General features: G+C 50.7%; 1 protein-coding gene and 1 long non-coding RNA gene across 7 annotated transcripts in view; both read right to left on the bottom strand.

The window, feature by feature from the left end:
• The window catches only part of LOC114844153 (neuropilin-1a-like), a 75657-nt gene that overhangs the window by 24803 nt on the left and 32658 nt on the right, over positions 1–18196 (bottom strand). For 4 of the 6 annotated variants that reach the window (XM_055503746.1, XM_041068132.2, XM_055503747.1 and 1 more), the window contains one exon: positions 11083–11257. In XM_055503746.1, the coding sequence (XP_055359721.1) occupies positions 11083–11257 (175 nt within the window). Of the gene's footprint in view, positions 1–11082; positions 11258–11962; positions 12623–18196 lie in introns of those variants that run through there. The other 2 variants (XM_029131267.3, XM_029131268.3) reach the window with 2 other exon arrangements.
• LOC129603283 (uncharacterized) lies at positions 4001–11076 on the bottom strand. Its single transcript, XR_008693044.1, has 2 exons — positions 9549–11076; positions 4001–9488 (listed from the first exon to the last, which is right to left on the bottom strand). It is a non-coding gene; the product is annotated as an uncharacterized LOC129603283 (long non-coding RNA).

The raw sequence follows: 18196 nt of genomic DNA, 5'->3' as shown, positions 1-18196 counted from the left end.
GCCTCCACAGACCAGAGATGAAAACATGTTGCATGTACAACAAACAGCAGCTGAGCTCAGTTCAGCTCAGGGTCAACATCCAGTATAGCGTCGGCCTGAGTGTAGGAGAGGAAGGTTAAACAGGCCTCTTTGATAAAGCATGAGGCTTCTATTAGCGCTGCGCTCACCACACTCGTACTCGTACTTTAAGTGCTCCACAGAAGGGAGCCTGTAATTTGATGCAACAAGCTAAAACGCTGCTCCTCTTAGAAGCAGCCAATGAAAAGCAGAACAAAGACCGAGCTTCCTTATCAAGCAGCGGTGTCCCTGAGCCCGACACAAAATCCATACCAGCTCTGAGCTCTGTGTTGCAGTAATCAAATAGACGTCCGGCGCGTTCTCAGGTAAGAATGTGTGTAATCACAGGAATGTATGTCTAAGAGGAGCCCCCCCGCTGAGATACAGACTCCTGACCCAGACGGGGCTCGACTCCACTGCGTTCCCACGGAAACTCCATCACCAGGTCTGGACGGCTCAGCTGACTGACAGCTAACCGTGTCAGAGAGCTTCAAAGAGCACCAACAACAACAACAACAACAGCAACAGCAACCGCAGCAGCGGCAGCAGCAGCAACAACAACAACAACACCAGCAACAACAACAACAACAACAACAGCAACAGCAACAACAACCGCAGCAGCAGCAACAACAACACCAGCAACAACAACAACAGCAGCAACAACAACAACCGCAGCAGCAGCAACAACAACACCAGCAACAACAACAACAGCAACAACAACAACCACAGCAGCAGCAACAACAACACCAGCAACAACAACAACAACAGCAACAACAACAACAGCAGCAACAACAACAACCGCAGCAGCAGCAACAGCAACAACACCAGCAACAACAACAACAACAACAACCGCAGCAGCAACAACAACAACATCACAAATTCTGTTGTACCGTCAGTAAACCTAGCAGAATTTAAATATACGCACTGGAAAGCTTCTGTTTCTATAGAAACTCTAACAGCTGTATCACTCAGGGAGAAGACGAGGAATAAATCCAAAGTCAAAGTGCATTTTACTGCAACATGCGGTGGAACGTGACCGTGTTGGAGTTCTCCATCCTCTGGCCGTGGGTCGTCAGGTGATGGAGTGGTTCTACATCCACCATGAGACGGATCACTCCGTCCAGCCCTAATGAAACTGCCCTCCATACGCAGCTGCCCGTGGCAAAGCCGTTGCCACTCCATCTGGGTCCCAGCAGCAGATGTAAATAAGCATCTTACTCTATTAACTGGGCTCTGCATCCACAGTGGTGGAAAAAACAAGTGGATCACACACCGGGTCACATCAGGACCCAGCGACACAAACACCAGCTCAGTAACCCAACGTCTGACTCATCGGATCCCGTGATGTGCAATTTGCCACCAAATGTTGCTCAGCAGTATCTGAGTCTGAGCGGAAACATTCATCCAGACAAAAGGTCCTTTGAGTTAATGCACATATGCTCATTTAGGTCACGCTCGCGGGACGCGTTCTGCCCTGGGTTCTGCCTCTCAGGCTGCACGACTGTCGCTGAAACGCATCGAGGAACCTTCTGCAAACTAAACTTCACGACTAGAAAGCAGTCTCTGCCTTTGAAAGTAGCAGCAAAAGTGCTTTGTGTAAATTTAGCCCAGTTTCACTGATAGACAATAAATCCAAGTAATTAGAGAGACGGTGCAATAAAAAGACTAATTATTATGTTCCAGTTTAATGTGTGGTCTCTGACACAGTTAATAAGAGCACGGCACACTGACCACGAGCATGAAGCCAAATCAGAAACAAATGAGGATGTGGCAGATAAAACCATGCCGAACAAATGAGACCCAGAGAGAGAAGATGTGTTCACTGGCTCCTGGAGCTCTGAGCTCCAGCTGCTCAGCCTGCTGCTGCATCAGAGGAGCGTTTACAGGGTGAGGCCTGACGCTGGGACAGACTCCACCACGCTGCCTTCATTCACAGTCAAACACTCCTCTGACACTGAAACGCTGCTGTTATTTCAGATTAAACACAGCTTCACAGCAACACAGCGACATGAATAATGTAAAGCTGAGAAAGTAAAGCCCACGAGTCCTTCAGACACTCAACTAAAACAGGCAGTAGCGCCTCTGAGGCCACTTGAAACCACTGAGTGGTTTTATGACACAGCAGGACGTTACCTGGACCCGGACACGTCCTGTAAATGTTGCCGTAAACACTGCATGACTAATCCCAACCACCAGTAAAAGCACAAAGCGCGCGGTCACGCCGACCTTTAGACCCCGTCAGGGGGTGGAGTCACAAACACTGACTACAATGTTCAGACTCGGTCACAGGCGAGTGGCTCCAGTGCTTTAATAGCAGTGAACTGAGGCTGCAGACGGTCCATGCGTGAGTAAAACCCTACGACACCACCCACAACTCCAATAACAACGGGCGGGATGCTCATTTCCACAAACCCCACCTTCTATCCCTGACACTCACACTTCCGTGCATTCCTGAATGCGCTCCAGCCTCCTCTGTGCTTCGAGGCAGGGGTTCGACTCCAAGCAGAGATTAATGGAAACATTCCTCTTTCAAACGAGTCCAGCTGAGTCTGACGAGCTCCTCAGTCATTCGCTACCGGACTCAGACAGACGTGTTTCTATAAGACCAGCAGTCAACCTGTTCCTGAGCTTAACCCAAGACTGGCTCATAAAAGGACTCATTACATCACTTCTCCCAGTCAGAGCTTTAAGAGAGCGAAGGTGATGGAAGTGACTCCTTCCATGTTGTCGAGCTGCACAGAACCACCTACTGCAACAGGTTAGTCTGATGCAATCACAGAGGAGCATCAGCAACCCAACAAACACAACACAACTAACACAACCCAACTAACACAACCCACAAACACAACACAACAAACACAACACAACAAACAACCCAACTAACACAACACAACCCAACTAACGCAACCCAACTAACACCACACAACAAGCACGACCCAACTAACACAACACAACCCAACTAACGCAACCCAACAGACAACCCAACTAACACCACACAACAAGCACGACGCAACTAACACAACCCAACAGACACAACCCAACTAACACAACCCAACTAACACAACACAACTCAACTAACACAACCCAACAGACACAACCCAACTAACACCACACAACAAGCACGACCCAACTAACACAACCCAACAGACACAACCCAACTAACACAACCCAACAGACACAACCCAACTAACGCAACCCAACAAACGCAACCCAACTAACACAACCCAACTAACACAACACAACTCAACTAACACAACCCAACAGACACAACCCAACTACAGTAACACAACCCAACTAACACCACACAACACAACCCAACTAACACAATTCAACAAACACAACCCAAGGCTCCAAAGGCTCTAAAGGCAAAGAGGATGAGGCTATTTCAGAGATAAATCATGTCCTGACTGGTGCTGCCAGTGTGGATGGGTTAGAAACCAGGCCTCTGACTCTGGTCCTGGCAAAGACATAAGAACACTCCCACAGTTTGGAGTGTTACACGAGTCACACGCCTGCCACCGGTCCACCCACACGCCTTTCAGGTTTTATTTAGCACTCAAATTTCAAAACAAACCAACTCATCCAAACTTTATTAGGATGATGGATTATTTGGAACAATCCTAGTGTCTGGAGTAAAACGATGAAAAGCAAATCCTAATAAAGCCAGAAGGATCACACACGCTCACAAGCGCTAACTCCCGGCTCTGCCCAAAAAAATAAATTGGGCCATGCACCCAAAGTATGAATATCCTCCTCCTTCACCTCAGCAGCACACATACAAAGGCACGGCACAATCCTGCAGGGAAATTAAAAGGGAGACGTGGAGGAGCTGGAATTTGTTCTCATTTAGGAAGCTCTAATCCGACAGAAGGAGGAAGAAGAACAGTGTTTTCCCTCTGATGTCTCGACACACAGTTTAGGGACTCAGAAGGATGAAATGAGATTTGCTGCTAACTCATTGAGGGTTTAATGAGAAAGTTGAAGCGACTGGGGTTTGCTGCTTCATGTTTTGTACGTGAAATAAAAAATGCAGCTGCCTGAGTGAAGGAACTTCACAGTGCCTCCTGCCTCGCGTCACGGTATCTTCAGACTCCGTGTGCACCTGGGATGTTCAGGAGGAAAAAGGCGCTTTGTCAAACAACAATCAACACGTGTGTGAAGCCAAGTAAGGCCAAAGCAATAAACACTGTGTCACTTCCACTGCAGCCGACATGTGTCAGCTTTAAGCGCTGGGCCTGCAGCTCAGCGAGGCCCAGCCCCGCTGCACATCCAGAAACACATGGCATTAATCAGACCTGCTCCATCCCACACACACAAACCCTGAAACCCAACAGGGGCTGCTCCGGTTTCACAACGAGGAGGGAGAGAAGGAGGAAGCACTCGGACATTGTGAAAGAAAGATGTCGTTGAGCAACAGAGCTGCTGGACTGTGAGGTAATGTGTTGCCTTTGGAGAGGGAAGTTCATCTTTGAGGGGCCTCTATGCTAGAATCCATTAAGGAGGAACATGAATTCATATACAAGATGAAGAAACATGAGTTTATCATGTGCTCAACACTTGAGGCCATTGACTTCCTCTTTCCTGCGAACTTGTTGAGTTTCCCTTTGTCAGCAGGAGTCACGGTGAGTCAGTCAGTGAGCTCGGACCTCCTGTCGGGGTCGATGTGATGAAGCTTCAGGGGAAAGACAGACAAACCACAGAGAAGCAGACAGAGCATGTAAACGTGCACGCACTCGTTTGGGTGCGTTGTTGATTCCTCCTGTGCCGTGCACGTCTTCCCCCCGAGGACAGATAAGACACATTCCTTCCCAAGCTTCAGGAGAAAAAGCTTTTATTGTCTATGCAGCTAGCGGGACTCCATTTTGGCTCCGCTGGGGGCGGTTTCCTGTTCCACATATCTGCAAAGGACAAAACCTCCCAGGACGGCTCATGGTCCCTGCAGAAGGTCAACTCACAGCAGGACCCCGACCCTCGTATCCCAACGCTGACCCATCCCAAGCGTGAAATCGAGTTGTCACAGGCCTTTTACATCAGATACGAGCTCAACTGATAAATCACGTGGATGGAGTTTAGTTTCAGATGCTCACATACGCAGTTTTAGGGCTTTTAGAGATGAAAGCAGGGAAATATTTGTAGGTCAAATTTAATTGTACGCGTTTGACAGAAAAAAGTGGGTCAGCCCTCATCTGTGATCACATCAACAACTGCATTTCAGAGTTCCGACTGGACTCAGGTCCTACTCTCCTCTAGGACTCAGGTCCTACTCTCCTCTAGGACTCAGGTCCTACTGTCCTTTAGGACTCAGGTCCTACTTGCCTCTAGGACTCAGGTCCGACTGTCCTCTAGGACTCAGGTCCTACTGTCTTCTAGGACTCAGGTCCGACTGTCCTTTAGGACTCAGGTCCTACTGTTGTCTAGGACTCAGGTCCGACTGTCCTCTAGGACTCAGGTCCTACTCTCCTCTAGGACTCAGGTTCTACTGTCCTTTAGGACTCAGATCCTACTCTCCTCTAGGACTCAGGTCCTACTCTCCTCTAGGACACAGGTTCTACTGTCCTTTAGGACTCAGGTCCTACTCGCCTCTAGGACTCAGGTCCGACTGTCCTCTAGGACTCAGGTCCTACTGTCTTCTAGGACTCAGGTCCGACTGTCCTTTAGGACTCAGGTCCTACTGTTGTCTAGGACTCAGGTCCGACTGTCCTCTAGGACTCAGGTCCGACTGTCCTCTAGGACTCAGGTCCTACTCTCCTCTAGGACTCAGGTTCTACTGTCCTTTAGGACTCAGATCCTACTCTCCTCTAGGACTCAGGTCCTACTCTCCTCTAGGACACAGGTTCTACTGTCCTTTAGGACTCAGGTCCTACTCGCCTCTAGGACTCAGGTCCGACTGTCCTCTAGGACTCAGGTCCGACTGTCCTCTAGGACTCAGGTCCGACTGTCCTCTAGGACTCAGGTCCTACTCTCCTCTAGGCCTCTGGGACTTTTGTGTCTGTGACTTTTCCCGTCTGTCCCTCAAACTCATCATCTCTCAGAAATCCAACTGTTGTTCGACAGATGCCCTCTGTCATATGTTTGTCGCTGCTGGCACATCTGGAGTGTATCAGTAGAAACATTCTATAAATCCAGGGTTTGCAGCTGAGCTTGTGCCACGTTTACACCCCCCGTTAATCTGCTCGTTAAAAGTCTAATCTGACATGTGTTTCCATTCCTGTGTGCGTGACTGTGCGCTTACGTTTCCAGCTGTTTGTGTCTCTTTGCTCTGTGGATTATATCTATTGCGTTACTTAACTCCTTAACCTTTGCGTGTATGTGTTCCGTAATTGTTTAGAAAAGCGAATCCAAACAATGTACACTTACATCCGAGAAACAATAGCAGGATTCAAAGTCCGCCCTTCCTTCCATTAGACAAATATTTGCTGCAGAAAGACAGGAGTCAGCTGGTGAGAGTAAGTCCACCAGTTTGTCCCGTTCTCGCTCTGCTCTGCTTCTGGAGGAAGCCACCACTCAGACACTAACAGCTTTATGTTAACTAGAAAAAGCAGGTTGGTGCAATTTAGTGTTATTTATTAAAAAAAAAATATATTAAAAGGACGAAATTAAATGAAACAAGCTCAAATAAATTCAAGTAAAGTCACAAGTTTGTTCTGGTGGTGGAATCTTATGCTCGCTAAGATTAAAACACCATAAATGTCCAATAATCTAGAACAACAATCTATAATTATTCTTTATGTGAACTAAAGAACACTGTTGGGTTTTTCAACTTGACTCTCATGTTGCTAATGTGGTTAATTAGTCAGTGGGACACGACGGGTGCACCTGGAGTTCAGACAGAGGGAAAGTGATGGAGTGGAGGGGGATGATGGGATGGAGACAGCAACAGCAGCGCCCGAGGCTGAGGAGGAGGAGGAGGAGGAGGGTCAGGATGAGTCCAGCCTGAAGCTTCGGCTCCGTCAACACGTTGTGCCCTCCTGCTCTCCTTTTCTCTCTTTATTCCCTTGCCTCCGCTTGTTGATCTCAGAGATCAGACTCCATCATTTGTGGATTTCTTCGTCGTCTCATCTCTGATTCTGTCTCATTTTTCTTTCATATTTAAGGATCTGTGAGGGCGATGCTGAATGTGGTGTGGGATTTAATGATGAAACCAATTTCCTCTGTTTGATGACGATAAGTTCTGCGAGAATCCCAGACTGAGACCCCACTGTATCGTGGGAAATGTAGTCATGTTGGAAGGCGAATCCAGCAGGAGACAACAACTCTGGTGTTTTTAACTGTACCTATTAAACCTCGGAGTCGTTAAATCTCTGAAGACTCCAGAACAGTCGCAAAAACATTTTAATGGATAGAACAGAAACGGGAGCCACTCAAACCACAGACAGGAAAATAAAACTGAGATCCATCTTTCATCGGCCTAATTCTCACAGCTCTTTAGAATCTTCAAAGTAACAAGAAGAAGAGACGCGTCGCTGCAAAACACACAGAACAAAGAGTCAAACGCTTTTTGAAGGTTCACGCCTCAAAGCGTTGGAGGCGAGCCAGCAGCCGACTGCGACGGCGGCAGTGAGGAAACGCGCGTCTGCAGGGGCGGGTTGAGCCTCTGCTGCTGAGGCAGCGCCTCGGTCTGAAGCCGCACGGAACCGGCAGCAAAGAACCACGGCCCGGAAATATGAATAACGCTGGAAACAAGCTCCATCCATCCTCATCAGGAGCACGATCAGTGTCTCTTCTCCTCAAATCAGTCACTTCATCGATCACTCAGAAGTTTTCAATTCATCACTGGATCCAGTGTTTGAAGCTTTTGAATATTGTTGACATAAATTTACTTCTGCTCAAACCTAAAATCCTCAAAAATCAGGTTTTATAATTGTTCAACCGAGTCTAGCTTCTGCTGCAGTGCATTCTGGGTAAGTGAGGCTTCTACTGGTGCACACATATTTGACCCCTGAAAGCTGAGCTGCCACTCATTTTACAGAGATCTCCATTCACTACTACTGCGCTCACCTTGACAAAGCGTTTGTTCCGTCTCAGTTGCGTGTGGGAGGAACCACATCAGCTCCAACCACGTCCCAAATTATCCCGCCACCGACGCGCGTTCCTGACGCCTCTGCTCTATTTTCCCCGGCTCCGCGGGGATTCACTCTGTCAGCCGCGCTATTTCAGACATGGACGTGAGACAAGATTTGTTCTGGTGCTGCTCCAGTTTGGCCGAGGCCTAGTGTGTGTGATACTGGTTCATCTGAACTGGAGTCTGTTCGCCGAGATTGTGTCACTGGAGATTTTGTGGCTGATTGACTTCCCAGAAGCTGAATGTGAGCCGCACATTAATCCCAGTATCAGCGTCAGCGATGCTGCAGGGACTGTTGCATGTTCTGTTGTTTTCCTTGGTTCCACTGTGGGAACGTCTGCAGACCTCCAGCCATTTAACACAAAACTCCCTCGTTTTGAGTCTCTCCTCATGAATCACTCGGGAACAAAACACAATGACAACATTCTGACCAGGGGTCATAATTACATCCTCCGGCCGTGAGCAGGGAAGATATTCAGTGACATGAATGTCGGAGCCTCGGTTCCTTTGTTTGGCTTGTTAACAGCACTAGAACATGCTCCAGTGTGGTCCAGTAATTTAATTATGGCACTGAGAGGAAGGGGCATGCAGCGACTTGTTATCTGATGGGGGAGGGGAGGTGGAGCCTTCTATTAGCAGAGCTACGGAGCAGGAGAGAGACGTGTTCTCACTGGAACCGAAATGCCAGCAGCTCCGTTTGGCCACGGAACCTCCACCGCTACGTAAGCAGGACTTACTGGACTAAACACAGACGGTTCTGGTTCAACACGAGTTGTCGACAAACAATCTGATCTATTAACATCGCGTTAATTACATTCATCCAGTCACGGCCTGACCGTCTGAAGTGTCATCGTGTGGACTTGAAGTTGAGCCTCTTGGCATCACATGCTCATAAAAAGCTCTTAAAAGGAATCTCAGGAAATTTTTCAGAGGGACCGTGGTCGCGCCAAATGCTTAAAGACCATCAATGGGCATATTTGGAACGTTTGACTGGCTCCCAAAAACAACTCAGCTCCTGCCAAGTCTGAGAGCTGAGAGCTGCACCGCCGCCCGCATCCAACACAAGCTCGCACAACAAAAAGAAGCAGCCAATGGAGCGCGGCCGAGGTCCCTGAGGAAACCAGGTGCCTCTGGGTGGCCCGGCCCGGCCCGGCCCGGCACCAGGGACCAGGACCGGCCCTTCAGCCTGAGGTGGAAACGTTTACCGCCTCCACTGCAGCTGTGCCCACTCAGGTCAACAGCTGAATAGAAAGACGTGAAAGAAAAGGAGGAAAGGTCCAGGAGCGGGTTTCAGATGAACACAGACCTGGTTCACCTGGTTCTTTCTACCGCGGCCGCTCACCTGGTTCTTTCTACCGCGGCCGCTCACCTGGTTCCTCCTACCACAGCCACTCACACTCACCTGGTTCCTCCTACCGCAGCCACTCACCTGGTTCCTTCTACCGCAGCCGCTCACCTGGTTCCTTCTACCGCAGCCGCTCACCTGGTTCCTTGTACCACAGCCACTCACACTCACCTGGTTCCTTCTACCGCAGCCACTCACCTGGTTCCTTCTACCGCTCACCTGGTTCCTTCTACCGCAGCCGCTCACCTGGTTCCTTGTACCACAGCCACTCACACTCACCTGGTTCCTTCTACCGCAGCCACTCACCTGGTTCCTTCTACCGCTCACCTGGTTCCTTCTACCGCAGCCGCTCACCTGGTTCCTTGTACCACAGCCACTCACACTCACCTGGTTCCTTCTACCGCAGCCGCACACCTGGTTCCTTGTACCACAGCCACTCACACTCACCTGGTTCCTTCTACCGCAGCCACTCACCTGGTTCCTTCTACCGCTCACCTGGTTCCTTCTACCGCAGCCGCTCACCTGGTACCTTCTACCACAGCCACTCACACTCACCTGGTTCCTTCTACCGCAGCCACTCACCTGGTTCCTTCTACCGCTCAACTGGTTCCTTCTACCGCAGCCGCTCACCTGGTACCTTCTACCACAGCCACTCACGCTCACCTGGTTCCTTCCACCGCTTCTACAAGCGCGTGGCTGCAGCCATGATGTAGGTGTGCAATCCACTCAGTGACACACAATATCCACTATCTGTCCGGACGCTGATGTTTATTAGTCCCTCGGTGGCGAAACGCGATCCCATAGTATTGGAGGAGTCCATCTGTGGCCGCGCTGATTTACACAGCGGCTGTTTATGGAGCTTTTAAAGAAGACGGAGCAGCCGGCGTAAAAACAGGCTTATTTATGAAGAGCCAACACACGGGCAGCTGTGCGTCCACGCAACATTGTGTGTCTCTGGGTCACGGACGCTTGTTTACAGAACCATGTGCAGCGGTGACCGGAGCGTTTGTCATGTTACTCTTACAGAACCACAACCGTTTCTGTCAGTTCATCTGCAGATTATTCTGTCACTCAGGGCGTTCGAGCTGATCTCATCAAACCTATTATTCATTCAACTGAATCCCAAATAAATTCCACTCACTACGTTCACAGCTTTAATCAGGAAGAAATGTGAGTTCTGGAGTCACATGAGTTCCTCCTAATGTAACGAGCACACAGTGAAACTGGCTCCTTGGTTTCCTTCTCCTTCAATATCCTCCGACTTAAAGAACCAGCGCTGCTCTCAGCTCCACACAAACAGGTAAATGAAAGGTCAACACCATCTCCTCACTCACTCTCCACTCAAACACAGCTCCACCACAGAAAGTTCTGCTTCTCTAAACCCCCTCCACGCCACCAGACACCCTCCCTCCTTATCATGTATGAATTACAGAACCCATCAAAGCCCATTTCTTCTGAAGTAATTGCCAGCAGCCCTGGTGCCATATCTCATCCCTGCACCTCCACTTGGCTGGAGGCTGCTGTTAACTCCTTGTCCAATAGGTGGCAGAGTTTCACCCTGTATCCAGGCAGCATTGGGGAGAGAGAGAGAGGAGAGGAGCGAGGGCTGAACTCTTACTTGCAGTCTCTGTCCTCCAAATCAAAATGCGGATTGAAGTTGATGAGGATCTTCTGGCTCTGCTCGGGGGCAGTGATGACCCACACGCACTGCTGGGAGGGCGGGTAGGCGCTGGGATACCCCGGGGAGGTCAGGTAGTCCGCGCTGTGGATGTCGATGCTCCCTCCGCATTTATCTGCAGCACAGGAAAAGTTAGGAGGCAGTTAGTGGAGAGCGAGTGGACGCTGTGCGCGCACAACTGCGCCACAATCTGCGCCTTTTCGGCGTCAAGCTGAGCGGAGGTGCGGGTGAAGGAGGTAAAAGCTCGGCGCCGCTGCTTGACGCCAAACCTCTGGAAAAGGAGACGACGCCAGAACCAGTGTAGTTCTGGAAAGTGAGGCGGCTCCGTGTCATAAAGTGCCGCTGAGCCCGTTGAGAGGAGGCTCTGCCTCCTGCAAACAGGGCGTTTTAGGATTTATTATTATTATTACTATTATTATTATTACTATTATTATTATTATTATTATTACTATTATTATTATTATTATTATTATTATTACTATTATTATTAATGTTACAACGCGACAAATACACAATATAAACTGAAGTCTCATGGTAAAATGTCCCGATCATTACGAACATTATTTTATCTCAACACAATAAACACGGGGACCCGTAGTGTCTGTTCTTCATTTGTAGTTGCTGTTTCTGCGGAGTCCTTAATTCCCTGTGAACATAATAAGGCTAATAGCCCGTTAGACGCTCCATAAGACGAACCCCCGCGGAGCTGCTCTCAGGGGAAACCGAGGCAGAACAGGTGAGAGGCAACATGCTGCAAAACGATGCAAAATGGACCAGAACCGCCGAGCCGCCTGTTGTCACGGACCCGCTCCACACCTACCGGTCTGAGTCAACGGAGCCACGGAGGCGACCTGGGTGAGGAGGAACAATAGCACTCCACTGCGCATCCCTATCACACTGCACGGCGCACACATGGTGGAGATTACGGTTCAGCACAAACACAACGTCCGCTTTGGCTCCAGGCTCCGTCCGCCGAAAACAACAAGCAAAACGTCTCAAAGTGAACGCAGCGGCTGCCGCAGGCGCGCGGCGTCCGGCTTCAGCAGCCGATCCCCGCGTCCGTCACGGAGCAACTCGGCATCGCGTCCGTCGGCGGAGAAAATAATCCAAACGCGGAGAAAAGGAGCGGACGCCACAAGGAGGAATCCGCTGGAACCCGCAGCCGCGCGCGCGCCTCTCGGTGGAACCTCGGACTTGTGGAGCGGCCGTAGTTCCAAGCAGCAGACGCGGAGAAGCAGCCGTTACAGCGGTCGCAGCGCAGCCGCAGCCTCCGCTCGAGTGCTCCGTCTCAGCGGCTTCTGACGGAGCGACGCAGCGCAAACGCCGTTAGAACCAGCGACAGCAGGAACCTCCACTCCCCGAATTCCTCGCTCCGAGAAGCTGCTGCGACCGACAGTTCCGAGGGTCTGGAGCAAAGTGATCCCGGTGCGCCCCCTGTGCGCTCCCGACGCGCGCGTGCAGGGCTGGAGCTGCGCACGCAGGCTCGCGACGTGCGGCTCCGGTCCGAGGTGTGGGCAGCGTCCAACAGCGGGCGGGTCCACGGCGCGCGGGCGGTTCCGAGAGATAGTTGGTCAAAGTTTCTTCAGAATCTGACACTTCAGCTTCGCAGATGTTCGACGGATCCTTTTTATGTAACAAGGTGGAAACGTAATAATCGCCTTTTATTAGGTTCCTCGTCTTTGTTTATTAAATTCTCTGTCGTCTCCGTTGTTTCGTCTCATTAATAAATAACTGCGCACAAACAACCAGACCCTGTGTGATCTATTAAGAGCATCTGGCCTCGTTTCCAGAACCTTTCTGCAGCCTTCACGCAGAACATGTCGCAACTTGTTGTGTACATGTGAAAAAAGCCATATGGACTGTGAAGAACAGACACACAACACGTGTGTTTGTTCGCTGAATCGTAATCCGTCCGAGGGGATCAGCGGCGTTCACTACAGGCGACAAAGCCTCAGCATCAGCATCAGTGATACGGAGCGAGCCTCGGCCGGAAGATGGAGATGGAGAGAGAAAGAAACAACTCCCTAAACCAGTAAACTCCTTAGTTCTTGTGTTTTCTGTTGTTCACGTGTAGAGTAATAAGACTTTACACACAATTAAGAGACGAGTTAATCATTTCTCAGGCTGAGTCAGTTTGTTTAGCTCAGCTGAGACAAACAGCAGCTCCCAGGTGAAGCCGCTCTAATTAAGCACAACCCGCTTGTTCAGCTGAACCTCAGATAAAATTGTGATTATTAGACACTTAAAGGCGCTCGCGTCCTTATCGCTGTTTACCTCCGGTTTCAGCCCGATCCCTTCAGGTGGAGCAGGTTCTGAGGATCCGGCGGGTCAGTATTAGAGCGGTGAACATGCAGAGCAGAGCTGCTGAGTCCTTCGTCTTCGTCCAATAACAAGGCGCTTTTCCCCACAAACACGCGAACCGCGCGGCGCCAGACCAGAGCGGCCCGGTTCTGACCCGTTAGCAGAGGGTGGCTCCACCTCAGCATCTGCGTGGAGCGCTTGTTTTTGCTCCAGAGCTGCTGGGCCTCAAGTCGCCTTCTCATCATCCACATGTCGCCGCAGAAGCTGAGTCTATAAAAGGGCAAAGTGACCAAACCGTCAGAATCCAGATGTGCGTCATCAGCAGCCAAAACCAGCTCCTGGTTCATGAACCTAACGCTTTGAGACTAAGGCTGGACGTCTAGGTGGACGCCCGGCGCTGGTCAGTATGAACACTGGTACTGGAGCATGTTCACTGAGTCCGCTCCAGACACGCAGCGGGTCCGGTTCAACACAGCAGCAACAGCAGCAGAAGCACCGACGGCTGCCCCATAAAAGCTAAAACCTCTGGATCTGAGACAGACGTCAACGAGCGGCGTCGTTTACGGACAGCGAAGCTTCACTCTGATGAATCCATCACACCAACGGCAGTAAACTAATGCAGTTCCCACATTTTAACTCCAACATAATCACACACATGAAAAAAATCTGTCAAGCTTGAAAAATAGTCGGAAAAGGAATCAAATGTGTGCGAGAATTTCAATGTGAGCAGAAAAGACGGCGCGAGTGAACGCGAGAGCGACATAAAAACAGTAGGAGATCAGCAAATGAGCAGCGAGTGGGTCTGAGGACAAACAGCTTGAGTCACAGCCCAAAGATCAGAACCGGCCTCGAACCGGGCCTCGCTGACACCCCAGACTCGCTCTGCAGCTCGTTTCATGCTGGAATGTGGCAGAGCAGACGAGCAGCTCGGCTTCCGAGCCCAGATTCCCTGCAACTGTTCAACATCTTGATATCTTTCCAATTTCATGCAAAGTACTTCCAAGCATTCAGAGCCATTAATCAGGGTTTAATAAAAGGCCAATAACAGCCCAATAAATCACTCTAATGCTCGTTCGTGTCCATTAATTACGGCGAGTGTGTTTGTGTTGGGGCCAATTTTAGCTTGCAAATGATTGTGAGAGGACGGGCGGGTGCCGAGTGCGGTATGTGCTGAGGGAGCCTTTAAAAGTGCAGCCATATGTCGGCGGTCTAATGAACTGAAGGAATATTTTGGTATGTTTTTGATTCCAGATTACAAAGGCAGAAAAGCTGCTTTGCTCACGGATCCAGAGGCTGTGACTCTGAGGAGCGGCACCGGCTGGGTGGAGCCCAGACGGACCTGTTCACTTCCTGTCATGTTGGAAAATCAGAAGAACGCGCAGATGGAAGCGGAACGTGAACGGCACCCAGTCACAAAGCACCAACACTTGTTGTGTGTCTGTCCTCGTACATGAGCAGCGAGTGTTGGATGGACTGTTTGGAGCGGCTTCAGTGAAGCAGCGTCTGCCTCTGACGCCCTGAGGAGGAAGGGAGGTTTAACGGGACGCGTCCCCAAAGCTGCCGCTGGAGCACAAACGGCTGGAACCCACCGCGCACACGGATGCTGCGACCTGCGGAGAAGGGGCTTCTGGGTAATTACAGGAGAGCGGCGCCGCATCAGGCTGCGGTGGTGAAGGGGGGCACGCGTGCAGTCACACACATACACACACACACACACACACACACACACACACACACACACACACACACACACACGCACACACACAGACACACACGCACACGCATGCAGTCACACACACACACACACATACAAACGCGCGCACACACACACACACACATACGCACACACACACAAAGACACACACACGCACACGCATGCAGTCACACACACACACGCACGTGCACACATACGCACGCGCACACACACACAGACACACACGCGCACACACGCATGCACGCACGCGCACACACAGTGACACACAGTGACACACACGCACGCACGCACGCACGCACACACACACATACACACACACAGGTTAACGTCACAGCCGGTCACTGCTCAGAGGAAACGTCGGCGTCTGCAGCACACGCTGTGTTCAGCTTCACGTCACTGTGTTTGATGGAGGTTTTACTCATTCATGATGCTATGGATGCGTTCAGTGACTCAGTTGTCGGTGTAAACGTGTGGTACACACATAATTATGCGTTGCCATTCCAGTGGCACCTCGCATTAAGAACGTGGAGACGTGAAGGATGCTGCGCTGCTGATCCGTCCATTAGAAAAACATGCACCACTGTGCTTATTCACAGAACAAAGGAACCTCCCTCAGGCCGGCTCCACTCAGCTGTTTCATAGGACAATAAACCAGAACCGCTCCATAGAACCCACAGCTCCGAGCCACATTTGTCTTCCACCCGTCATGTGGGCAGAAGCGTGCACGCACACAACTCACACTGTGCAAAGACGTCTCAGCAGCATGAGGTCACGGCGCTGCCGATAGGATCTCAGCGCTGGCGCTGATCCAGACGCTAACCCACACCGGGCCTTGTGCTGTCACACAGCCTGGCGCTGCCAGCGACACCTCCCCGAGGACGCGGCCGCGAGGCTCGGGCCGAGCGCGGCCACACACTCGCATGGTGATAATTACTGTCATCAGCAAGGAGGTTCTGGAAGAGGACGAGGTCATCGAAGAGTATGAAGAAGCATGAAGAGCTCATCTGGGCCGGAGCAGACGCCACCAAGAAACAAGAAGAAAACACAGACGCAGGCTTCTGTTCAGACTATTAATAACTCATTACAATCAGACAACACAGATCCATCACAGGGAAGTATCATCTGCAAAGAGTAAGAGACGCTGGAACTGCTGCAGGAGCAGAACAGAGGAACAGGAGCAAAACAGAGGAACAGGAGCAGAACAGAGAAACAGAGGAACAGGAGCAGAACAGAGGAACAGGAGCAGAACAGAGGAACAGGAGCAGGACAGAGGAGCTGAGGCCAGAGGCCAAACCTGCTGATTTTGACCCAATATTCATTTATTTATGTGATGGGGCCAAAGGTGGACTTCACACCAACCACAGGTGTGAGATTCCAGCACAGAACGCTTCTCCTCCAACATCCAGCTGGAGGAGAAGCGTTTAGCGCTGAGCCGAGGTTTCGTCCTCTTACAGCATCCGATCAGCTTTTAGTGCAGCTGCCACGCGCTGATGCGCCGCTCCCTTATTTTTAGGGACAGCCGTTTGAAAGTCCTTTGATTCCGCTCGGCACAGACATCATCGATTGAGCCTAAACCGCGCTTGGCACCGAGCGCCGCGCTGCACGGCTTAAGTGCAGGCGCCACAATCTGACACTTGGAGGAACCCTGATACTCTGTCAAGTACGACGGCGATTGTCAGGAAAGCAGCGCCGTCCCACACTGTCACAGTGTGTGTGTGTGTGTGTGTGTGTGTGTGTGTGCGTGCATGCGTGTGTGTGCGTGCGTGCGTGTGTGTGTCTGCATGCGTGTGTGTGTGTGAGTGTGTCTGCATGTGTGTGTGTCTACCTGTGTGTGTCTGCCTGTGTGTGTGTCAGCTGGTGCTGTTGGCTGCTGCATCACATCAGTGGACCAAACATGATGCAGCGACGACTCATTCATTAACTCACTTCTAATGAGTCCATTTCATGTCTGAACTACTTAACGTTGGCTTAAAGCTGCCGTCTCCATCGTCTGCTGAAGCCTCAGTTTGAACCCTCACTGTTCACGACAGCTCTCCTCAGGATGAGGGTGGAGCTCTTTACTTCCTGTACGAACGCTGGACACGTCTTGTTTTTCACCCAAACGCCGTCCTCACAGCCTGAAACTGTCCCTCACTGAGGTGATGCAGTTCCAGCAGAACCAGAGGCCGCCCTCAGTAAAACACGCTGCTCAGGGGCTGTTTACTGTGAGGAGGAGGAGTGATGATGACGGAGGAGGGAGAAAGTGGGAGCAGGAGTCCACACAGGACAGAGGTCAGGGTTTATGGAGGGGGCACAAACAAAGAGCCTGTGTCGACTTCCTGTTTCAGAGTCATGGTGGTTCCTGCAAAAGTCTAAATCAAACAGCTGAAGGACAAAGACGTGTGTGATCACTGAGGTGGAACCACACGCTGGGACACAACAGATCACACTCACACTCAAAGGGAACGAGCACAAAGGAGAAGCCAGCGCCTCGTGGCCTGATGCGGAGCCGTGACTGATGAGGGAATGAAAGATGGGAACGATGAAGGAACGTCAGGAGTTTATGCCAAAGGAACCCTGAATTTAGCTTTTTGTTCTGTTCTTGTTGTTAGAGCAGAGCAACTGTCAGGGGTCAAAGGTCACCTCAGTTGAACTCTAATGATCCCGGTGGTTAATTAGTAATGTTGCGAGTCGCAGCCACTGGCTGTTGTTTCATTAGACGCGTCAATAAAACATTTACTCCGGTGAAGCGGAGGTTTCCCTCATTTAACGTTTGGCCTTTAGAAAAAGGCAGAAACACAGAAGGTGAGAGGAGGAACGTGGACCAGAGTCAAAGCGTTTCAAAGCGTTCCAAAGCGTTCCAAAGCTTCCACCGGAGCTTCTTCTGCCTCCGCGGCCGTCGTGCTGCTGCAGTAAAGCAGTGTTCCGCCGTCCCACAGCTGTGGGCAGTGACCAGCACCAGCGCCTCCAGTGGTTCTCAGGACGGAGACCACCCACACGTGAACGCTGACCTGCTGCATCATGGGAAAATGCCGTGTTTGTTTTCTTGTATTTAACCGA

This window comes from Betta splendens, chromosome 17, assembly GCF_900634795.4.
Source record: "Betta splendens chromosome 17, fBetSpl5.4, whole genome shotgun sequence".
NCBI classification, from domain to species: Eukaryota; Metazoa; Chordata; class Actinopteri; order Anabantiformes; family Osphronemidae; genus Betta; species Betta splendens.
This window is presented reverse-complemented; position numbering and strand designations above follow the sequence as displayed.